General features: G+C 37.4%; 3 protein-coding genes and 1 long non-coding RNA gene across 7 annotated transcripts in view; 3 read left to right on the forward strand and 1 right to left on the reverse strand.

The window, feature by feature from the left end:
* The window catches only part of LOC692923 (anaphase promoting complex subunit 11), a 49,681-nt gene extending 31,904 nt beyond the window's left edge, over positions 1-17,777 (forward strand). The window contains 1 exon segment of the mRNA NM_001046766.1: positions 17,617-17,777. The gene's annotated coding sequence lies outside the window, so the exon portion shown is untranslated.
* Positions 1-17,877, forward strand: part of LOC134198668 (uncharacterized protein DDB_G0284459) — a 45,179-nt gene extending 27,302 nt beyond the window's left edge. The window contains exon 3 of the mRNA XM_062671571.1: positions 17,617-17,877. Within this exon, the coding sequence (XP_062527555.1) occupies positions 17,617-17,766 (150 nt within the window). The 3' untranslated portion in view covers positions 17,767-17,877. The remainder of the gene's footprint in view (positions 1-17,616) is intronic.
* Positions 1-21,243, forward strand: part of LOC119628340 (uncharacterized) — a 39,301-nt gene extending 18,058 nt beyond the window's left edge. The window contains exons 1-8 of one of the 4 annotated variants that reach the window (XM_038014361.2): positions 18,018-18,411; positions 18,667-18,853; positions 19,098-19,184; positions 19,264-19,399; positions 19,469-19,582; positions 19,682-19,747; positions 19,845-19,919; positions 20,005-21,243. In XM_038014361.2, coding sequence (XP_037870289.2) covers positions 18,332-18,411; positions 18,667-18,853; positions 19,098-19,184; positions 19,264-19,399; positions 19,469-19,582; positions 19,682-19,747; positions 19,845-19,919; positions 20,005-20,192 — 933 coding nt within the window. In that variant the 5' untranslated portion in view covers positions 18,018-18,331 and the 3' untranslated portion in view covers positions 20,193-21,243. Of the gene's footprint in view, positions 1-17,954; positions 18,854-19,097; positions 19,185-19,263; positions 19,400-19,468; positions 19,583-19,681; positions 19,748-19,844; positions 19,920-20,004 lie in introns of those variants that run through there. The other 3 variants (XM_062671572.1, XM_062671574.1, XM_062671573.1) reach the window with 3 other exon arrangements.
* Positions 21,244-22,406: 1,163 nt separating this feature from the next.
* Positions 22,407-24,016, reverse strand: LOC134199879 (uncharacterized). The gene is made up of 2 exons (XR_009974539.1): positions 23,252-24,016; positions 22,407-23,025 (listed from the first exon to the last, which is right to left on the reverse strand). It is a non-coding gene; the product is annotated as an uncharacterized LOC134199879 (long non-coding RNA).
* Positions 24,017-25,387: the final 1,371 nt, after the last annotated feature.

Consider the following 25,387-nt stretch of genomic DNA (forward strand, 5'->3'; position numbering starts at 1 on the left):
AGTGGCCCTCGTCGTCGGAAGGATAAGGAGGCTGGGTCTCGACGTGGCGCTCAATAAATCCGAGGCTCTGTGGTTTCACGGGCCGCGGAGGGCGCCACCCGTTGACACCCACATCGTGGTTGGAGGCGTCCGGATAGGGGTCGGGGTGCAGTTGAAGTACCTCGGCCTCGTGTTGGACAGCCGGTGGGCCTTTCGTGCTCACTTTGCGGAGCTGGTCCCCCGATTGATGGGGACGGCCGGTTCTTTGAGCCGGCTGCTCCCGAATATTGGGGGACCGGATCAGGTTGTGCGCCGTCTCTACGCGGGGGTGGTGCGATCGATGGCCCTGTACGGTGCACCTGTGTGGGCTGAGCCGCGCAACCGGGCCACTATGGCTCGGTTCTTGCGCCGGCCGCAGCGCACCGTTGCCATCAGGGTCATCCGCGGATATCGCACCGTCTCCTTCGAGGCGGCGTGTGTTTTGGCGGGGACGCCGCCATGGGAGCTGGAGGCGGAGTCGCTCGCTGCCGACTATCGGTGGCGCAGCGAGCTTCGTGCTCGGGGCGTGGCGCGTGTCCCCGAGAGTGAGCTGCGGGCGCGGAAGGCCCATTCTCGGCGGTCCGTGCTCGAGTCGTGGTCGAGGCGATTGGCCAACCCCACGTGGGGGCTACGGACCGTCGAGGCGGTTTACCCGGTCTTTGATGACTGGGTGAATCGTGGCGAGGGACGTCTCACCTTTCGTCTGGTGCAGGTGCTGACCGGGCACGGATGCTTCGGGAAGTACCTGCGCCGGATAGGGGCTGAGCCGACGACGAGGTGTCACCATTGTGGACACGACCTGGACACGGCGGAGCATACGCTCGCTGTCTGCCCCGCTTGGGAGGTGCAGCGCCGTGTCCTGGTCGCAAAGATAGGACCTGACTTGTCGCTGCCTGGCGTCGTGGCGTCGATGCTTGGCAGCGATGAGTCATGGAAGGCTATGCTCGACTTCTGCGAGTGCACCATCTCGCAGAAGGAGGCGGCGGGGCGAGTGAGGGAAAGCTCTCCTCACTACGCAGAAACCCGCCGCCGCCGAGCAGGGGGTCGGGACCGGGGTCGTATCCGTGACCTGGCCCCCTAAGAGCTAGGGGTCCCACCCGTTTTGTGCGGGGAGGGACCCAGACGAGGGGTGGCGTGCTCTGCACGCTCACCCGCAATAGGAAGCCGGGTGATGGTAGACCGCGTTCCCCCGACCGCTCTGGGGGAAGGTGTAACGCGGCGCCATCAAAGCGGGCTCTCGGCCCGCTGAACGAGGGAACCGGTGGTCGTTTCGCTGGCGGCCACCGGTCCGGCGTCCGTGGGACGGTGGGATGGATGTAATGTGCTCTGCGTCAACCCTGTCCCGCCGTTTCAATAGCCCCGACTGGGCTCCGGCCCGGTCCGAGGTAGGGCGCCGGTTGTGAGCGGCAGGAGTTTTTAGTGAGGTTCAACTCCCACATACCCCACCTGCCGCGCGGGTGGGGATCCGGCGATTTTCTCCTGTGGAAAAAAAAAAAAAAAAAAAAAATCGGTCCAGCCGTTCTCGAGCTTTAGCGAGACTAACGAACAGCAATTCATTTTTATTTATTTTTATATATATAGATAGAAGATATATCGTCGAATCGCAAAAATCTAATATCGATGTCGATGGAACTTGCATTATATGAAAATTAAAATCGTGAATTCTCAGTCCACAATAGTAACAACTTATAAATCCGCATGCGTCAAACGCATCTAAAACTTTTGTAAATTTCATCACAAATCGGTCTCTCAACGCGCCCAACGCCAACGTACAAAACTTCTTCGTGTATAAAGCCATTAATTCAACAATTATGTACGGGCATGCTTTCCAAACGTGTATTGTTTTAAACGGCCCTGGCACCCGCTTGTCTATGTCCGAACAATTCTAAGTAATGATGTGTGCATCCACTGTGTCTGTGACTAAACGTTGACCGTACTGACTCGCCTGAGTCGTACTATGTATTGAAGAATACACACACGGGACACATATTATGACATTTAAAAAAGGCTCTTTGTGTTTATTTCTTGTCTGGTATTATGAACGTTTATTTTGCATAATTCTGTCATATCGGAGTTTAGCGTTTTACCTCTAAGTTAGTTAGATTTCAATTTTGTCTTAAATTGACTGGCAGGACTTATATTGTGCCTTCAAAGCTATTCGGCTTTCGCTCCACAAAAGACGAGGCAAACCAATACCTAACTTGATCCTTTTATTTTCTTTGAATGCAGTTATCTCTTATATCAAAACAATATAATAAAATTTTAATTCGTGACTTCAGCTTACTAGAGAATTATGACCAACTTTGAGGGCCTCTGCAAATAAGTAGGTACCTCGCACATGCTTCTAGATTACAATATAAGTCGACATCTTCCAAGGTTCATTGAACCGGTGAACCGGAGTGTTGGGTGTTTTCGGCGTCTATGGTGCGTGGGTAGTTTTTATAAAAAAAAATCCCACGCGCGTTTGGCTGCTTCATATGTCATTTTTTATCAGACAAAATTATAAACAAAATCACTACGAAGTATTACGGATTGTGTACAGAGACAATTTCCCGGGTCATTCTATTGAAAATAGAGTCTGATAGAATTTGTTAGTTTCAACGGTCCATATTTTTTGTCGGTTTTTAAAAAAAAGTTCTTCTATTTAATCTCGTCATTCGGTTTATAGAAAGAAAAAGAAAAACAATAAATGAACGAAACAGGTCAAAACTGCATTACTCGCTGCTCGTTTTAAATCTTAAATGAACATTTTACCCTATTTAAGATTAAATAAATCGACGTTCCTTATATTTAAATGAAAAAACATATTTTAATGTTCTGTGTCAGTAGTAAAAAAATCTTGAAATAAAATAAGATAAAAACATAATAACATTAGCACGTTTGAATAAATGTAACAAAAAATAAATAAAAAATCGATTAATTTTGCCCAAACAGGTTGCTTCATTGATCTATCTATATTTAGCGTAAATTATTACATACACCATTTGATCCGCGTCTGCAGAGCGCGCGAGGATTTTGCCAAGCTCGGATGATTCACGTATTCAGTCAGCCATGTTTGTTTACTATACGAATTTGCAGACTAAATGATTCATATACCATTCAATACGCGAACTGGCCACTGATTTGTTTGAAGCTATCCTAGTTTGATGCAGTCGTTAACTGTAACTACCTGAGTACAATATCATCCTATCTTGAAATCGAGGTAGATGTAAATTAGGAAAAGTGTTTTTTTTTTTATGAAATACTAGCGACCCGCCCTCGCTTCGCTTCGGAAACTGTAATTTATTATTGATTTCTCCACTATTTAATGGATTTTATTATACATATAAACCTTCCCCTTCAATCACTCTATCTATTAAAAAAAACGCATCAAAATCCGTTGCGTAGTTTTAAAGATTTAAGCATACATAGGGACAGACAGATATAGGGACAGAGAAAGCGACTTTGTTTTATACTATGTAGTGATTCTGCGGGACTTTACAGGTACGTATACACAAGGTCACTATTCATCCAGATCATGGGTATTATGCTAATCACATCTTGGGTCTGCAGATCTCACGTAAGATCCTTGACCAAAGCCTTGCCTGAACTTAGTCGCATCGCTCGATACGAGGTATCGAACGTCTTACCGTTTAGACCACGACGACTCTTTCTGAATAAAACTCCCTGTAAATTGTTAGACGAGCTCTCGGTTCAGAAGCTTAGAGAGACTATTTGACAGGGAAGGTCGAGGGAAAGAGAGCGCAGTCTGACAAGTTGGTTCGATCAAATCCGCACCACACTAGAGACCCCATTCTACGGAGCCCTTCATGCGGCCAATGATTGGAGGCGCTGGAGGGACATTACAAGGTGTAAAATCCTGTCGAAATATGATGGTCACGACCCTCAGCGGTGAGGAAACGACGCGAGGAGGAGGGTATCAGTGTACAGGGTTTAGATGTTAATCACACCGCTCAACTATTTAGTCTATGTCTAAATTACATGACACCACTGGCAAACGAAGACATGCTAATTTGCGTTTTGCTATACCCTCTATAAATAATAATTGAATCCAGAACTAATTAATAGAACATGCGCACTTCCTTAAATTTTATCGTGCCCATAATAAACGTTCGGTGTACCTAACAGTTTATAAACAATATAAAATTAGAAAGAAACGATATGTCCGGTCGACAAAGGCGCTTTTATTAAATTCAAGCAGCGGCCGGTATTTAATTGGCTTCTATCGATCTAAATACACTGATACATTTCGTTTTACGCGCCACAAGCTATGTAGGCAGTGACCTTCGTGTTTCTACTATCCATGAGGAACTAACTGCACGTATCTCGTTCGACCACTATTGTGTCGCCTGCTTATAAAATATAAACATCAACGTGCTCATTAAAAGGCACAATGCGGATCTACTGTACGATATACCAGATACCAGACCAGAATCGTATATATTGTCATCTCCATATCAAATTAGTGAGCCAAAAAATATTATTAACTTAACGGTTTTTTTTTTGGGCTGTATACACAAAAACAAATAAAGAGGTCTTAACAAATTAAAGTCATTTTCTTAGTACCTATCATAGTTAAACGACTATCAAAGTCAATAGTCAACATAGTGTGAACATACCTTCCCTTGATACGCAACTTGACCATTAGAGTCACAAGGTGCCCTGCCACCAGCACTGAAAATAAATTATAAGCTATATAAGAAAATACGTGAGGACATTGCTGCTATGGAAATGGAACCTCTTCACTATAATAAACTACAATAGAACTTGAACACATATTAGACGTACCACGTAAGTAATATTTAAAAAAAAAAGGTCAAAATTTTACGTAAGTCGTTAAAGCAAATACGTTATCACTGTAATATATATCGCTTCACAACTAATTAAGGAGAAATTTCAATTTAAATAACAAATCAGTTCAATCAAGAAAAATCAACTTAACTCAAATTATTTTATCTTAGCGGTTTGACATTTAACAAGGAGAAAGGCTTGTTCTATGTAATCGATACAGTAAAATTGCGCATTGCGATATTTACACTAGTACGCACAAATGACGTCACCTAATTAGATTACGTCAACGCTTCAATGTTTCTTATTAACTTTTTGAAGGATTCTTGTTCAACATTACATCCAACAAAGTTACTTTCTAAATATAGTACAACGAATATAAAGTATGCATGATGATCACAATACATGAAAATTTAAACAGGTTCTTAGTTGATATTAATATTATATTCTTCAACAACCCTGCTTTGAAACGTGCCATTTCCCATCAATTGTTAACAATTGATCTAGAGAACACGTGTCCGTTGAACGTAGATGCAGTATACTTCAAAGGCCACAAGACAAAGTATTCAAACAGGATACATTTGGAGTGTAGTGTAACAAAAAAAAACAGATGTGCAGCTGCAAACAACAAGTCTTTTAATGGTTCTCTCGGCACGCGTACGAAATGCCATTTGGAGAATGAAAAAAAGTCATTTTTTTGGGTTCCAAGTACCACATGTCCCATATTTCTTACGTTCGTGGCTTTTATAAGGTCTTCGTATTTTTTTTCCTGCCTATGCTGATAGTCTCGAGAAGGCTATTTCAGCTTCTCCTTGACGTGTAGGTGAGCTCACGGGGCCCTAACCGGGAGTGTTGCTAACACTGGCCGTAGCAAGAGCAGTGCTTCGTAGAATCTACCACCGTATCAGAAACGCGACTCATTGAGAAGATCCGGCGAGAAACTCAGTGGGCTGTGTCTATGGGTTAATTCACTCGTCGAGCCCTTCGTCGCAAGCGACGGGTTCGACCAGGACGGTGATCGGTGCTTGTGGTACCTAAAAGCACCGGTAATGGATCGGGAGGATCCGTAATGACGTGCTTAGGGTGACCTCGACTGTTTACCATTCGGTCTATAGAATCGGGTATGAAATGACGCCATTTTTTTCCTACCTATGCAGATAGCCTTGAGAGGTCTTAAGTGCAAAATGTAGTCCCAAAACCGGATCCTTCTCGGCAGATGTGTACGTATCATATTCGTCTGGTTTGACTGCGCCTCTGAAAGCCGAAATTGCTTTGATTCCTTAAACGATAGAGTTGTGTTCTTATAATTAGCTTTCATTGGCAGAATTATGATTTTTAACAATGTGGAAAGTTTTTGACAACTTATCTACACGAAAATTTCGATGTGGCAGAAACCGGGTGTATAGTAATATCTGCCACTACGGCTTACGATTAGTAATATATTCTAGAAATATCCACAAGTAAACGTATAAGCTAGTAAAAACTTGAAAAATATTAGCTTAGACACTTTTCATTTAAAATTAAAAGAATATGATTCAGAGTAGTTGTACCTAAGTCAGTAAATGTTGGAAATATAATCAAATAAATTTTCTCTCGATAGAGACAAGTGCACAAACACGGTTGACTGGGTCGAGCCTACCGTGGGTGGACTGGTCCGAAGATAACGAAACGTTTTTCTAACGGATAACTGTACCTAATCGATGTAAAGTCATGTCTACAAGGCAAGGGCCCGTTGTGTACCTACCATCTTAACTGTAATCGATCGTGTTTCGATTTTTATTCTGGAAAAAGTTGTGAAATGTTCATCAAATTCGATGATGCTTATTAAATTAAAAGATGCTCTTCGCAATATCATCTACATTAAAATTAATGATTTATAAAGAATATAAAACGTTGCAATTTCACGGGACAAGGGACAAATAGTTGCTAGTAGGTTGCAGATTCGACTAGTAATTAAAAAAGTGTTAAACTTTAAATCACAATAAATTACAACAAATATCTGTGGGGCATAAATGTATATTTTTATGAATATATGTAGTATTTAAAGATGATGTTTATAATAAGGTTATATCGTCATTAATCTGAAGAAGTGAATGGTGTTGTTAATGAGAAACAGAATCATAGCTAAATGAATAAAATGCTCTAGTAATTACACATTTTCATACAACGATAATAATATCATTAAAGTGTCAGTTTGTTTCTCTTATTTTCAATTCATATCCAACTATATTGTATAGTGCAGTTTTGAAAAGTCCCTTTCGACTTTCTCCCTTTACGGAATTTCTCTACAAATATTTTATCTCTCAAACATATTTATGACCGAAAACCGCCCACGCCAAGAGCACAGTTGTACGAATAGAATGGGTACCTGCGATGTCTTCCGGTCCTTCGGCTTGTGATGTTGTGTGGAATGCAAATGCGTATTAGGCACGTGGGCACGGGCGCCGGCGCCGGCCCTACCGCTTCATAGGAAAATGACAACAATAAGCTTTCTATCGGCAACCTGTTTCATTTACCTGTATTTAAGGTTCGTCTATTTTTGTAAGACAAAATCTCGTTTTCTCCACTGTAGTGTTAAGTGGTTTGTGTCTGGCATATATCACGCTAATTTCTGAACCAAGCTTTAGAAAGATATCAAATCTTTTCAGTAATTTTTAGAGGAAAAGGTAGACCTAAGAAGTAATGGATGGATTGCGTGAAAGACGATATGTGTGAGGGAGGAGTGAGCGAAGAAATGGTATATGATAGAGGAGTATGGAAGGAAAAAAAAAATGTTGCGCCGACCCCAGGTGACTGGGAGAAGGGCAGGAATATGATGATCAAATCATTTCAGTAATTTTTCTACAGCTTGTTAGGCTAGTACAAATTAAGTATATTCTTTTCATAAAGATTCATGAAAAAAATTAAATAGAGGAGAAAGCTTTTTAGCAACTAATCTCGTTGCCGGTTTCTTTTCCAAATAACTTTCTATGTCTGGTATCGCAAAGAACTCAAAAACCGTCTAATATCTTGAAGGTCAATTTGTCGCCAAAGTTCATATGTACAAAGATATATTCAATTAAACTGAACATCGTAAATAGATAATGTGAAGTTTTAAAGGCATAAATGAGTTGCAAATTAATTTGACAATGTTCCTTTAACGGCCGTCTGGTGTAGTGGTAAGTAACATGGTCACTACACAAGGGGGTCGCGGGTTCGAATCCCGCCAAGGGAAGGTATTTGTATGATAAATATAAATGTATTTTCCAGGGTTATTGATGTGTCTTAAATATATGTATGTGTATAATAAAAATCTTACATTTATTTCCGTTATCTGGTACCCGTAACACAAGTTCTTTACGAACTTATCACGGGACCAGTTAGCGTGGCGTGATTGTTAGTAAATATTTATTTATTTATTATTATTTATTATTCTTTTCTAAAACTAAAACAGGTAATTAATGTTGTTGGAATACACAAAACATTACGAGTAAAAGTTATTGGAATACACAAAACATTACGAGTAAAAGTTATTGGAATACACAAAACATTACGAGTAAAAGGAAAATACAAAGACGAACTAGTTGTTGCCACATGTGCTTTATATTATTTCGATGACGGAATAAACCTTAACCTAATTTATATTCATATTCTGTTTCTAAATTGACAATTCGTATATTTTAAGCAGTAACGATTATAAAGTCAGTTAAGAAAGTGCATTCTAAATTACAAGGTCTATGAATTAATTACAGTTAATGTTTTAATATACATTTTAATTTTAGTAAATGTATAACTATTTCGTGGTACTTATTAATGAAACCGTCGATTTATTTTGAGAGTTAACTTTTTTCCGTGACACCGAATAAGTATGTTGTTATGACAGGAATATTTTCCTCACCTATCACCAGATAGGAACATAAATGCGCTGTTATGTCACTTTAAGACCTACGAGGTATCGTGTAATGACGTGTTAGAATAATTAATAACCATTTTTCGTTCATTGTAAAAGCATTTTTTTTAGTTTCATTGATTTGATGTCTTTTATAATTTCATAAAATATACCACGCATCTGTACATCAAATCGTTTTCTTCCAGATCCAATGTCATTTTCGAAACAGCTTTTTTTCTTACTTATTCTAATAACCTAGATTCACCGAACTAGTAGGTGAGCTCGCGGGGCTCAAACCTGACGTTATTACTAACATGAACCCTAGCAAGAGCCGTGCTTCGCAGAATCTACCACCGGATCGGAAACGCGACTCACTGAGTAGATCCGGCGTGGGCTCAGAACAGCGAAAAGGTTAAGATCACTAGAATATTCAAAAGTGACGTCATTTGTAATAATAAAATGACAAGTGCTCTCGGACTAACAGTGCTCCAACTTCCTATCGGTACACAATGTACCGGACGACAGTTCACTAATAGAAGTTTCCTTTGAACTAGTTGTAACAACAGCATTATATGGATTATGGACGTTCGCTTACGTACAGTTACTTGAAAGATGCGATCAACCAAAGTTCTTAAGTCAATGCATCACTTAACCGAAACACTTTGATCTTCACGTTTTTTTAATAGACTTTTACGGTGGTATTGGTTTCACTAAACCCGCACACGAAAAGGAACTTTAAACTTTTCATTTATACGTTATTACCTATGTATGTGCCATGGGCTTATTTAAATCCCGATTATTTCCAACAACGCTCATTGCATTTCATATATTACGCAATATATTTAGATTCCATTATTTCTAAAATACATCACAATTTTCATTCCATTGCCAAATATTTGGAAAAGTTGCTAATTAAGATATAGATCAATTGCCTTCATACATTAATCACAAATATTAATTAAATTAATTTTAAAAAATCCTAATTCAGAATTAACATTTTTCTCCGCATTTACAGCCCGTTGAAAATCACCCAGTGCTTTATCTATATTTTTATATGTATATCCCATAGTATTTGTCACTATTGTAATCAGTAGTGTATAATGATTTATTTCTTACACTCTTTATTATATTCATTATTAAAATGAAATTACATAAATTAATAAGATTATTTGAGTTGTTATCAAAGTTAATGGCGTCATAATACTAACAATGTCTCGCGTTGAAAGCTATTTTTACGAGCTTTCGCATAACCTAATGGACTAAAGGTATACATATCCGGGGTGTGGAAAAACCTAATCAAATTAACTATCCATTTGTACTCCCTCCGTCCAAGCTACACCCATTTATATAAATAGACTTTACTTCTAAAATGGTAATGTAGTATTTATGATGACTCGTCACGAATTTTTAACCAATTCTATTATATTTCTAATGGTTATAAAACTCAAGTGGAATTATATTGTCAAATCTTATCAGTCAATCTCAATGTAAATCTGAAAGGTATTGCGTGTGATGTATCGAGATAGTCCGTACATAGTCTCTATTAGTCTTTAGTTATCTGCCGTATTGTGTGTTGCTGTATCGGCAACGGGCTAGTGAAAACAATTTTTTTTATTTTTTTTATTGCCCTTGTAGGCAGACGAGCATACGGCCCATCTGATGGTGAGTGGTTACCGTCGCCCATGGACTTCATCAATGCCAGGTGCAGAGCCAAGCCGCTGCCTACCGCTTAATACTCTCCACAAGCCTTCTTTCTTCTCACAAGATTTCTTTTTCTCAAACGTAGAATTGTTTCAAGATTTTATTTTGATAATGCCCGTACGTACAGTACGGCTGTATGATGTAAGACTGACCTCGGCGTTGCGTTGTTTATTTCATATGAAAACACACAAAAAAACGAATTTGGCAGAGGTTTGATATTCTGCGTAGATACGATATGGTTTCTGCATTTATCTGCCTGTCATAACAGTTTATTTCATTCTATCTATAATGAGAACAGAAAATTGATGAAAATTTGCGTGTTTTTTTTTTCTTTGCCGTATTTACGTAATTGTCGACAGTTGTTTGATTAATAAAATATGTTCTTATTAGATGTTTCGTAAATAGATTTGCTATTAGCATATCTGGGCAGACACATTCGCGGTTCACTTGGTATTGAGTGCTTACCGATGCCGCCATATACGTTAAATCAAGGGTTCCCAAACTCATTTGGTCTACTGCCCACTTTGAGAATAAATTATTTTTTAGCGCCCCCATTTTTTCACCTACTTAAAAACTATAGCAAGAGCTCAGTCGCTTTCTAAAAGTCCTCCTAGATGAAATTAAAAATCGCCTCCCAAGTCTCTACACAACGCCTCCTTTTTTTCTGGGTCTCTTACCGCCTTTGGGCCCTTGGTACCCTTTAGGCCTGCAGCGCTCACAAGGGGGCATTATCGCCCACTTTGGGAAAGACTGCGTTAAATCATGAGGTCTATGTCTGAAATATTTTGCACAACGATTGCAATCGAACGAACGAAATCTCGTCATACATTGTAGCGTCGGCACAATGTTTAGTTTGTGTATAAATAACCCATTAATTCGAGCCATTTTTCGTTCTGCGCTCTCTACAAATATAATAAATCCTTTTTTTAAGATAATTGCTCAGCATTCAATCTGAAATCTGCTACCTATCTTGAGACATGAAGTCGAGTATCAAATACATTGTATAACAACTGTATCAATCTTCAAACCGGAACGCATGATTGCCTATCAGCAGAAATAGACTGCACAATAGTGCCAACCCATACATTCATACTTGCTACATAGTAAGCTTTATTACTCATGGTGGTCTAGAGGGACCATGTCAGCGTCGCCGGGCTAGTAACGGAGCTCACGCGGCTTAAACCTGACGATGTTGCTAACACGAACCCTAGCAAGAGCCGTGCTTCGCAGATCTACCACCGGATCGGAACGCGACCCACTGAGAAAACCCGGCAAGAAATGCAGTGGGCTGTATCTGTGGGTTAATTTATTCGCCCTTGGGTTCGACGAGAACGATGACCGGTGCTTGGGATGTCATAATCCTAGTAACTTTTCTTAAATTATTTTCTATCAATTAATATAGAACCTAAATGATCAGTTTGATTGAGAAACAAAACGGCATCGACGCGAATGAAACGATTTCATTCTAGAAAGTAATCAACGTTAAATAACCTCGTAACATTATCTGAAATTGACGCATGGACGCTAATCGGATACGATAGGCCGACTAGTTATCCGCGCCCGACGGAGCGTATCTCACTTTCCCTCTTTTCCTAAACATTCCCCTCGGATACGAGTCGAACAATTTTAATTTCTCTCTATGACAGTTGCATGATCGTCAGCTATGCGACGGTTTGATACGTTTTTTTTTGTTTGTTTCTATTTTGACGTAGACTGTTCAATCTGCGCTGAAGTTAAAGCACGTAAATTGTAGTTTAAAATTTTAAAAGTAACAGAAGTTATGCGTTTCAAATATTTTATAAGTATTTTGATCGCTGAAGCAACTTTTGGTGATAAAAAATACCACACTCTTAATTTTTTCATCATCCTATTCTCGTCACACTGTCGGTACTGTTAAATAAATGCGCATTAATCCAACCTTTGATGCGAGGAGACTGACATCACAGATTAACTAAATATCCAACAGTGACCAATCGAGTTTAGGGTTGAGCTAATCTGTACCTTAGTTTTTTCGAGCTTAGTCTGCACGGGTAAGTACCACCACCCTGCATATTTCTGCCGTGAAGCAGTAATGCGTTTCGGTTTGTAGGGCGGGGCAGCCGTTATAACTATACTGACACTTTAGAACTCATATCTAAAGGTGGGTGGCGGCATTTAGATTGTAGACGTCTATGGGCTCCGGTAACCACTTAACACCAGGTGGGCCGTGAGCTCGTCCACCTACCTATGCAATAAAAAGATAATATTATAAATAAGAGACAAGTTTTCTTGCGCTTAGCAATATTTATATTGCGCTTATCTATCTGTTGATACTAATAAACTAAATGAAGAAATTCAACCAAATTAAACGGATTTTGTAAGCTCATGCATATACATAGAAACTTGTGGCATATTTATTATGAACGTTTATTAATCTATAAGATTAAATGTGAAATCTGGAATGGCCTTTTAAGACCCTGTATTCTGTTAATAATACTTTTAGACACTTGTCGTTACAATCTGCGGGTTTAAATTGTACTTCATAAACTAGTCAAACCTGTCGACCTAGATCCGTTTTAGACATCAATTGGGAAATAGGGTTGTCTGAATATAGGTGGATCTAGAAGAAAATTGTTGCTATGATAAATAAAAGATTACGTAGTACACAGATGTAATCTTGGTCTTCTGAAGAATTGGAAGTCTTCAGCTGTAGGTATCGTCTTGGCTGTGCCACTTGTTGTTGTTCCGAATATTGAGGCATTAAAAAAATCTAAAAGTAACTCTTTATCCACCAAACTCAATGTTATATTTAAAAATTATAGTTAAGATTTAACAAATCACGCAATCATGATTGATGATTTTTGACTAATGATTTTGCATAATAATGGTCAGGCCGTATGCTTATTTGAAGATTTGGACTTCATGGGTCAAGGGGAGATGTGGCATCCATGTTATAGCTACTATCGGCATCAGAAACAGCTGTACACTAAATATAAAATCTAATTTATTTTAACACAGCACATCTTTTCAATCCAATTAATTTTGAAGGTAAACAAAATAAATTAGAGTTTTGTATATACTCCATAGTTTTTTTACCTACCTATTCCCTGGTAGCCTACGGGGTTATTCTGGCTTCTCGTGGAAGGGTAGATGAGCTCACAGGCTCAACTGAAGAGAATTCATTAACACTAACCCTAGTAAGAGCTTTTTTTTTATTGCTTAAATAAGTGGACGAGCTCACAGCCCACCTGGTGTTAATTGGTAACTGGAGCCCATAGACATTTACAACGTAAATGCGCCACTCACCTTGAGATATGAGTTCTAAGGTCTCAAGTGTAGTTACAACGGCTGCCCCACCCTTCAAACCGAAACGCATTACTGCTTCACGGCAGAAATAGGCAGGGTGGTGGTACCTACCCGCGCTGACTCACAAGAAGTCCTACCACCAGTATTGAAGCTTGAAGTTATTCCATAGTATTATTGAATTATATCCATCTGAATATCTATATTATTGAATACTCATGCACGTCTGAGATTGGACATCCCTAACTTGCGATAGGCGTTATGTTATATCGTCAATAAGTTGTTCGGCGTGTCCCACATAGAATCGTGATCACGCCGCATTCCTTGACAACGCAATCGACGGTTCTCGCGGAACGTCGCTAATCCGAACCCGCGAAATTAATTTGATACGGTAATTACATATAATTAATATTTCAAAAGGCGTTTATTTATACTCGTAAAAAGCTGATTTACGAAAATTGCCTTTTACAAATTCACTCAATGTATTAGTGTAAAAGACTGTATGTAACTCAAATTGTATGTTTAATTATTTAATTCCTAGAGTCTTATATAGTATCTTTCTATCTATACTTTTTGTCAACTCGACGAAGTTTTTGATACAGAAAGGGCGGTGGTGTCTCCTCATGCTGGATATTTGCCACAGAGCAGTAGTCATATTGCCCAGTTTGAAAAGTGATACAGCCATTATACAATGCAATTGAGATATGTGTCTCAAGATGGATACAGTCTTTCACATGATGACGGCGGACTACAGAGCAATTAAATCAAAAAAAGGGAGAGAGAGAGAGAGAGAGAGAGAGAGAGCATCAGTGAAAAGTATTCGGGTTTTCACGAGCTATTTATGTAGAAAAATCGTATTGTGCAGACGCTTCAATGTACGACAAGATTTAGGTTGATGTTCCTCATTGGAGCTATCAATCATCACGTACGCGATACATAAATAACGTTAATACATTATTTTGAAATATCGTGATTCGCAGGAACTCATAAATCTACATACAGGTTTATTTAATTCCGTAGAATTAGGTCGAACACAAAGTTTTGTTTAGAAAACCCGCTTGTTTCGGGTTAATTGTTAAACTATGGTAGTTTTAACATTTTCCTTATTTCCATACATCGTCAGCTTCATCAGACTGTTTACTACTTGGACGTGAGTGAAACTTTAATTCCATTTATACGGGACCGACCTTCTATTCTTTTTTTCATTAAACATTCTTCTATGTTACGTTTGACATCGAGCTGAGGATCTTTGAAATATTTCTCGATCGATATCATCCGACTATCGTATACGGCGATTAAGGTTCCGATAAAATGTTTTCACGAATCTCAATTAATAACTTTAGATAAACTCTTCAAATGAAGTTGAAGAACTATATGAGGCCGTCAGCACCAAAGTGACCTAGCCCACAAATTTTCATATTCGCGTGCTTAGATAATGCCAATTTATTTAAAACATAATCAATTTTGATGCAAAACCGCCCTATCCCTAGTTTGACCCATAGATAACAGATGGCTTTGTAAAAACTTATTTTGGCGCGTATTGTTTTTTCCAAAGAAGTAGTGTAAAAGTAAATTCAAATCTCATTGTTTCCATACCAACTATTTTTTTTTTATTGCCTTTGTAGGCAGACGAGCATACGGCCCACCTGATGGTGAGTGATTACCGTCGCCCATGGACTTCAGCAATGCCAGGAGCAGAGCCAAGCCGCTGCCTACTAAAAACTAACTATGATAAACTTGGCTTCTTTTGCGCTGACGGCCTCATATATTGTTTACACTAAAGGCTTGTTGAAGGCTGGGTTGAACGATCGATCGATAGCAGTACTATTTTTTACAAAGCCGTGATGACCGCCATCGAGAGTTTAAGTTTAGGAGCTCCGGTTATGTTTCAGCGCCAGATAGACCGAGAGCTCGTCTTCCCAATACCTAATCAATTGAATTAAGATCAATGTTGGAATAAAGATCGTAAAACGAACGGTAGGCCATTTCGATGAATTACGTATAGTAAAAAATGTTTACGTTTTATTACGGACATAAAGCAAAGGAAAATAAACAGGTTCTGTCTGTCTGATTATTTAGAAACAAAAAAGATAAATATATTTTATATGACTCATACAACGAATAACTTATGTAGGTAGACGAAGATATTTGTTTTTTTTTTTTGCAAAACTGGGTACTTGAACTAATATTTAGTAGATTTTGAATGTTTTTAAAAGCAGATTGCTTTATATCCGACTACCTTTAAAGATCTCTAACAAAATGCCCCATTTTTTATTTGATAAGAGTTTTAAATTCGGTTATATTTAGATATATTTTGAAACCTTCGAACCATTTGTCTAAATACGGTCATCACCCTGAATCGTGATTCCAAAGTTTTAATTGCATAGATTAACAATATTCTATCCTTCGCATTTAAGTAGCGGTTTGGCTGGTCATTGACAGTGTCCATGGGTTACGCTAAAAACATCGCACTTGGATTGTGTGGTCTGCCATCGATGGCTATAGAAATGTGACATCTTTGCGGCAAATATTTTGGAAGTCGTCGTGGCCTAACGGATAAGACGTCCGGTGCATTCGTGTTGAGCGATGCACCGATGTTCGAATCTCAGGCGGGTACCAATTTTTCTAATGAAATACGTACTCAACAAATGTTCACGATTGACTTCCACGGTGAAGGAATAACATCGTGTAATAAAAATGAAACCCGCAAAATTATAATTTGCGTAATTACTGGTGGTAGGACCTCTTGTGAGTCCGCGCGGATAGGTACCACCGCCCTGCCTATTTCTGCCGTGAAGCAGTAATGCGTTTCGGTTTGAAGGGTGGGGCAGCCGTTGTAACTATACTGAGACCTTAGAACTTATATCTCAAGGTGGGTGGCGCATTTACGTTGTGGATGTCTATGGGCTCCAGTAACCACTTAACACCAGGTGGGCTGTGAGCTCGTCTACCCATCTAAGCAATAAATAAATAAAATAAAAAATATGGTAAATAGTCGACGTCGCCCAAAACACGTCATTTCGGATCCTCCCGATCCACTATCGGTGCTTTTAGGTGTCACAAGCACCGGTCACCGTTTTCGTCGAACCCGTCGCTCGCAACGAATGGTTCGGCGAGTAAATTAAGCCACAGACACAGCCCACCGAGTTTCTCGCCGGATCTTCTCAGTGGGTTGCGTTCCCGATCCGGTGGTAGATTCTGTGATGCACTACTCTTGCTAAGGCTAGTGTTAGCAACGTTCTCAGGTTATAGCCCCGTGAGCTCACCTACTCATTCGGTTACGCTGGCATAACCCACTAAGGTCACCAGCTTAGGTAGGAAATAAAAAGCGGCAAATACTAGTCTGTCTGTAAACGACCACATGCAAGCAATTGTATGTTGCTTTTGATTTTAATACACGATGGTGTACCGGTGCGATGGTGCTCATCTTGTAAGTCGTTCGCGAATTCTCACTCAGTAGCATACCTATTTAGAAAAGTAATAATAGAATTTTAGGATTGTGCACATGCCTATAGATAGGCACACCAGTAGTTTTAGGCATATGGCATCTGACGCTACACTTTAACAAGGAACTACGTTCCGTTAGAAATTTGTATGATGTTGCTAATTTTTTTACTGGCGGTAGGACCTTTTGTGAGTCCGCGCGGGTAGTTACCACCACCCTACCTATTTCTGCCGTGTAGCAGTAATGCGTTTGGGTTTGAAGAGTGGGTCAGTCGCTGTAACTATACTTGAGACCTTAGAACTTATATCTCAAGGTGCGTGGCGCATTTACGTCGTAGATGTCTATGGGCTCCAGTAACCACTTAACACCAGGTGGGCTGTGAGCTCGTCCACCCATCTAAGCAATAAATAAAAAAAATAGTAATAATTTCACTGTAAAAAAAATTGGTTTTAAATTAATAATTTTTACGCAAAATAAACTTTATTCTAATGGTATGTTATGTTTATATTTTCAGGCCAGCCTGCGTCAGTTGGATCTGTCGCTGTTGTCCGAATTGTGGAGTCTGAGCGAGGCCATGGCGTCGTGGAGGAGACAGCTGGAACGGGCGCCGCGACTCAGACCAGCACCACCACCGCCCCCACCCATACACTACCTCAGGACATAGCCCCGCCACAGAACTCACCAATATAACGAAGAATCTTACGTCATTAAAATATAAGGCTATAATGATTGCCAATGTTAGTTTGAAGGATGAAATAAATAAAGCGGACTGTCATTTGTGTATTAATTACGTGAGGAATAGTGAAGTGACGTTGTAGTGAAAATGAATGAATTTAACTGACTCACACTCAGTTGCAGAAAGCGTTCTTTAGATATCTCATTAGATAAAGAGTCATTACCACTAATTATTTCATTAAATTAAAGACGTTGCACAAAACATAAATGGTTCCATTATGAAGCCCTTTAGCTAAGGAATATTTAATGGCACCCTTAAAAAGTATTGCCAGCATTTAAATAAAAATTGAATGAAATGAGTGAATGTTTTACGTTTTGTTCACACAAATTTCATCAAAGTCGTTTTGTTCCTGTAAAATTAATGAGAATAAAACGCAAACGTCAAGTGCTGTCTGTCATGTCAAATGATTTGATTGATCGCATCGCTTACATTAAGTTCGTGGTGATTTCTTTCGCTGCATATTTTGATTTAATATTTTAATAATTTAAACAAAATGTCGCAAAAACAAGTTAGAAAACGTGGAGCAAATTACACTCAAGAGGAAAAAACATTGCTGCTGGATCTCATCATGCAGTAAGTACCTACCTATGGTTTACACTTAGCTTGTTGTGCTGGTAAATAAATAATCTGTCTAGAAGATGATAAATTTTCGGAGATACAAGTAGGTATTTAAATCTAGCCAGTTATAATAAATTGTAGGGCAAACATGGTGAAGTCCCTTGACTGTAACATCAAATTAAGATTTTACCAAAATTACAACATGGCAATTCTGTAATTTTAAACATTATATATTGTAAAGTTTAGCTGTATAACTTGTTATTTTTGCAGATATAAAGATATTGTGGAAAGTAAACGAACAGGTGGCATTATTATCCAAAAGAAAAAGGAGGTTTGGATAACTATAACCTCAAAATATAATAGCAGCTGCAGTAGTGGTCCCAGGGATGTTGACCAGCTGAAAGCTTTATATGACAATATGAAGCAAAAATCTCGCAAAGAAATTAGTGAAAAAAATGTAAATTTAATTCTTAATTCCGTAGGGCACAGTATAAGATCATAGCTATATTTTAATTGTAAGTGTGTACTATATTTTAATTGTACTTGCGAGAACTTACCAAGTATTTTTTGTGTTGGATGAAAGGGATGTTCTCATTAACAATCTTCATTATTGTACCAATTTAATGAGAATTTATTTATGAGTATTAATTTATTAATATTTATTATGTGCAGTAATGTCATAAATTATAATATATTCACAGAAAGAAGCATATATTCAGGCAATGGAAATGGAAGTTGTGACTGAGGCAGACGTTACACGAGCTTTAATAAACATTAAAGAAGACAAGGTAAAGATCATTTATTAATAACATTTTACAAATATTAAAAGTGTTGATGTTTTCTATTTATTAATATAAATATTTTTAGATCGAAATGAAAAAGACTGGTGGTGGCTTCTGGAAACCAAAATCTACGGAAACAGATGCAAAAGTTCTTTCAATAATAAAAGAACAGACGGAACCACTTCACAATCCATATGATAGTGCAGCAGATTTTTTTAATGGTTTGTAATTTTTATTTTACATTTAATAATTTTCGTATTGCTGTAAGTACAGAGAAACCTTAATTTCAGATGTAGTTGAAATAACTTGTACTGACGAAGGCAACAAGTTAATTGACAACGATTTAATAAATTCATCTCCGTACACACCTTGTGTAGCACTAAAAGAAATAAGTATGACTACAGGTAAGTTTTAAATTTATATATGTGTATGGCATGTGTACATATTGTCAAATCACAACAATAATTTATGTATACTTATATTTCTTATTTCTCTTTTTTCAGGTCTCGAAGAAGTAACCCCCAAAAGAGTAGCATCGGAAAGTGAGGGAAAAGTTGTAAAGAAAAGAGGTAGAGAATTGAATTACACAGATTTATATTTTTATACTTAACCATTAACTTGTGATTGTTTCAGGCTATAATCATAAACTGTTTTTTTTTATTCTAGAATTTTCAATGGGATCTGGCAGTATAAAGAAAATAAATGAACCAGCACATATCAAAATGCTACAAAAAAAGAAAGGTTGGTACACAGCCAAGCTTTATCTTGTTATACATTTGTTAAGTTACATATTGTTGAAAAAATTATACTGGCATTTTTGTTTCAGTGACTCCAAGAAAATTAATAAAAAAATCATCTGCAGAGCAGTTAAAGAACACATATTTCAAAAAAAAAAGTCAGAATGCTGATTTGGAAAGAAAAAAGCTGATGATTGAGATATTATACATCAAAAAAGAGCATGAACTTCGGATGCAGATTCTAAAAGCAAAACAGTGGAGACTAGAAAAACATTAGTCTCCACTGATTTGCTTTTTTTAAATCTTCATGTTCATATGAATTCATTTTTAACATTTTTCATACTATTGTTAGCCACAGGAATAAAAACATATTTCGCACATATGTATTTCATTTATTTCTTAAGTTATTATCTTTACACAAACAAGTATTAATTAATTATAGTTTAACAAAACACACTATTTACTAGTGCAGCACGAACAGCACTGTTTGTGGACTGAGAACTTATAGACAATATTCCAATATTAGGACTGTCTACTGAAATTTCAATGTCTTCTGGAGGATCAACTTCATTTAGCTCTATGCATATGTTATGTAGCACTACACATGCCACAATCACCTGAAGAATGGTTGAAGTTTTTTTTAAAGTTATTCCTTTTTCCAAGCATGGGCAGCGACGTTTAAGTACCCCGAAGCACCTCTCCACAGTATTTCTAGTAGAAATGTGGCTTTTATTATAAGCTTCCTCTGCAGAATTTTGAGGATTCAAAAAAGGGGTCAGCAAATAGTTCTTATTGAAGTATTCCGGGTCAGACAACGACGATAGGCTTGAGAGCGACATTTTAATTAGCAAGAATAGGTTTTATCACTGAAACACTATTAATGACGATTTTAACGAGAGCGTTTGCAGTCATTAAAAATTACAACCTCAAACTGTCAAAATAATGGTCCTTTAGCGCCAATTTGACGTTAATGACGTTTTGTGCAACGTAAATTATAGCTAATGTGCAAGATTGACACTTCATAAGTTAAATTTAAAGAGGCATTAAAATCTTTGCTAATGTTTGTTTGTGCAACAAGTTAATGATTCAATTGCATTTAAAGAAGGCATTAAAATTTAAAGTCTGTTTCTGCAACTGAGTGTCAATGTTTACTTACGTGCGAAGAAAAGATATTATTATGCATATGTAGCTTCAGATGACCATAATTTTTCTTGGTCATTACAACCTAGTATTAAATTTCAGATTTTGTATTATAATTAACAAAATACGAAAGTCGTTTGATGATTAATTTATAAATATTTTTAGATTTAATAAAATTAAAGGTAAAATGATTGTGTCTCATTTCCTATTCACTATTGCTAGGAAAGGTTTATTTTCCCAGTTTAGACAACCGCCCTGGCTCCTCGGGTCATAAATTCAAACACACTCGAAAAAACAAATTGTACCTCTTTTGATGTTCGTGTAAAACTATATAAGAAAACTAAATTAATTAAATGTAAGATTTTTAAGTTATGTATTCGAATTTCTTTCCCGAGTTTGAATACAGACCCTCAAGTGTATTTTATCTATTGCCTTAACTACGGAGGCGATCGGAAATTCACAATTATTTTTTAAAATCTACAAATGTTGCCATACCTTGTACCGTTGGGGAAGTCAGTTCGCACCCGCACTGCTTTTTTGTCTGCTTTTGTTTTAACGGTACGAGATTATTAAGAGTACAGTTCTTTTTAATTTTTATAGAAATTTAAAATCGCAAGTGTGACGTCACAGCAGCGCTACAAACGCTACAAACTTGATTTTGCCCTCACTACTATTTTATAAACATAACAGTATCAGCATTAGTATCCTTAAATAGAGACGAAGGCCTTTGATTCAAAATCAATCCGAACATTTCGAGGAAGTCTTCACAATTGAAACTAAATAAGGATGGCAGAACTTATAACCCTACTAAGTAAAATATTAGACGAAATATTGATCTGAAAAAATAATATCTGATGGTCACTTAACGTAATCTTAACACGCACACTGACAAGTCATATGATACTATCACAAAGAAATAATATAATTTATTCTAATTTTAATTTTTGTAGAAATGCCAATGCACTGTATTAGAAATAACAAAATCACCTGCTTAAGGAACTTATTCAGGCAGCTTTACAAATGTCTTGAATTACTTAAATGAAATCAAAAAATCTACTCAGATCGACCTTCATAACGGTAGATTAATTATTAATCAGTGTAGGTAGCTAAGGGTTTTGTTGATGAATAAATTTCAGTTTCATTTAGTAGTTTATTTTATTCACGTCAGCAGGCATCAAAACCACTACGACCTTTTGTATGATTCGATCGTAGCCGGTAAGCCTGAAGGGCTCGTTGGCTTTCTTTAGACGACATTGAACTTTACCACACATGAGTTAAAGGCTGAGTTAAGTTGTCTTGTAGATAATTAGTATTGAGAATTGGAGACCCGAGGAGGGATGCGAAAAAAACCTTTTTCATTTACGAAAATCCATTTATTTGTTCTTGAATCTTGTCTAGTTTGTGACATTTAGGATCTAGTTTGATCTAGTTTCATAAAGAGGATAAACTTAATGAAGAGAAAAACCATTATTTTACAATATAAAGAGAAAAAGCCAATTCATTTTTATTACATATTTCTCTAGATATAATTTCTATTATCTATTACGTATTCATGTTATTTATCTCCCTTATAAACCTCCCAGACACATTACTACAACTTAAGAAACCGCCTCATCGTGACCACTGCTGACTAATCCCAGGAACTGTCTCATTGAGGAGCCTGTCACCCTTGACGGCCTAGACACGTGCATACAGATCCACGTGATCCACTAACAGTCTAACACTGCTATTAGACGCATGTAGGTAGCTATAACATTAGGAGCAAGCATATGGACCATGGTAACCGTACTCGAGTTCAACAAGTTCATTGGAAACGCACAAGGGTGGGAAAATAAAATAAAGTCGCTGGACGTGGTTTCTTCAGCGTAACGGATCACATTCAGCTGAGCTTAATACTTATACAGGCTTAAGTACAACGACCTCCAATGAAATGCCGTGAATACTAGTATGAACTTTACATGAGGAAATTTCTGAAAAATAAACGCGAATTTTAGACCTAATGAAACGAACCGAGAGTCCAAATGCTACAGCTTCAATAGTAAATTTAATATTGTAAATATGCTACGAATGTATATGGAAATCGTTGCTGGAATTGAAAAAAAATCGCGCACGATTTACAAGCGCTTTCTATAAAATTAAAGCGTATTTAGTGCTTGAATAAATAGCTAAGAAATATTTTATATTAATGCCAGAAACCTTCCGAGCGTACTTTCTCAATATCGGAATATATAGTATTAACGTTACGTAGAAGCAGGCTTTAAAACACCGCAGTAGATCAACTCTGTTTTGGAAACCAAAATTATGAACTCCATTAAATTACATATCGATTGATTAATAAACATTTCTTTCATATACAATTCTTCTTATTTCTCTTAATCATTTTTTAATTCTTTTCATCATTTTCATTCTTTTTTTTTATTATCAGATTTCTCAAATCGGCTTACTTTAAAAACTAATCGGTTTAAACCGTGGCCAAAAACTTGTAATTGGTTGACATCACTAATGCTTAAAAATAAGTTTTTAAGCACTCGACATTGACAGCAATGGCAACGTAAGAAGTCGATTGTCATTTGTCATACTGAAAAGAAGCAGAAGAAAAGTACTATCTCATTTTACACACCTGACAGATACCCAACTAAAGCAATATAAAAATAAATTATTTTGTTCAACCGTTTTACGAAATAAAATAAAAATAATCAGGAAAAGCAGTTCTGTCAATCAATAGTATAACATTATACAAGAGATACGCGTGCTTCACACGTTGCTAAAAAAATATTAAAAATAAATATTCGATGTTACCAGAGTTTAGTTTTGCATAAAGTTAGGAAATTCCGAATCCTCGGTGTTATTAAAGATTTTTTTTTGTTTGAAAAACATGTTTGTACATACTAGCCTAATATATTATTATGAGTAAGCAGAAAATATAAACAGTAATGTGTATGACTGTCATACGCATTTTACTTAATAAACACAAAGCTCACAAAGCAGATTGATTCACTCGAAAATTAAATTACATAAAAGTTTATGAAATGTGATAAAACTATGAAGCTCAAAGCTAAACACAAACTCGTTAATCAGCCTGAAACTCATACTAATCTCCTTAGTTCAAATGAAGAATTTAAGTGATTAGCCATTTCCCTTAAGAAATGTGGAAAAAAATGTAGAGAAGACAAAACCTGACAACACCATTGACTGTTGTGATTGTGAGCAACTCCCATACAAAGGAAAAGAACATTCAACTAGCGTCATCTTTAGGAACCGGCGAGGTCATTTTTGAAACGTTTTGGCCTTAATGAACTAATAAACTCACTAGATGGCAGATACGAGTTCTGACTCAATAAAAAAGGTTAGTGCAACTCCCATACAAAGGAAAAGAACATTCAACTAGCGTCATCTTTAGGAACCGGCGAGGTCATTTTTGAAACGTTTTGGCCTTAATGAACTAATAAACTCACTAGATGGCAGATACGAGTTCTGACTCAATAAAAAAGGTTAGCGTACTTTGAAGCAGTGCTTCCACTTTTAGGGAATTCTCCCTTTTTTAGGGAAAAATAGCTGATATTTTGGATGATAAAGACAATTTAAAAAATACCAGGATTTAGGATATTTCGGGGTAAAAAGCAAAGCCTATACTAGTAACTGTTGTGAATTTTAAAATAAACTATAATTAAAGTAAAACAATGAACATTTTATTTTATGGAGAGAGAATGACATTAAGTCGAGTTGACAAGTAAAAGAATAAAACAGAGTTGTGTATAAAAACCATAAAGAAGGTTTGATTCAACAGTAACCCTCTAGTAAAGTAAATCATAGATTAAGCCACTGCTTTTTTCTTAGGGATTCCCCAGAATCCCAATAAGTATAATCCGCCAAACTTTTATTTACCTATTTTCGTTGATGTCACCAGAACTTACTTGTATTGTAATATACAGGTACTTCATGTACCATGAAAGATTATCATGGTAATTTCATTTACGAAAACCTTGTAATTGTCATTTCATTTTTGCTAGCAGTTCCTTCTTCAAAGACTGAGGTGGAAAGATTATTCAGTGTTCTCAAATGTAAAAACTGACAAAAGAAACAGGCTTTCTAATGAAACCCTGAACGGCTTGCTTCATAGAAAGTTCCCAACTTTGCCAGCAAAAAATTGCTCAATTTTAGAACCGAACAGTGTTAGGTTGCGTTCAGCAAAAGAATATAAAAGCAATGCGTCGACTTCCTTGAAAATTCTAATCCTATAGATCTATGATCTTCTGGGGGCGTTTATATTATATACACCTACATTAAATAATATGCTGTGGTTTATTTTCTGTATTTTATTTATGCTTTCTA

The sequence above is a fragment of the Bombyx mori genome, chromosome 12 (assembly GCF_030269925.1).
Source record: "Bombyx mori chromosome 12, ASM3026992v2".
In the NCBI taxonomy this organism is placed as follows: domain Eukaryota; kingdom Metazoa; phylum Arthropoda; class Insecta; order Lepidoptera; family Bombycidae; genus Bombyx; species Bombyx mori.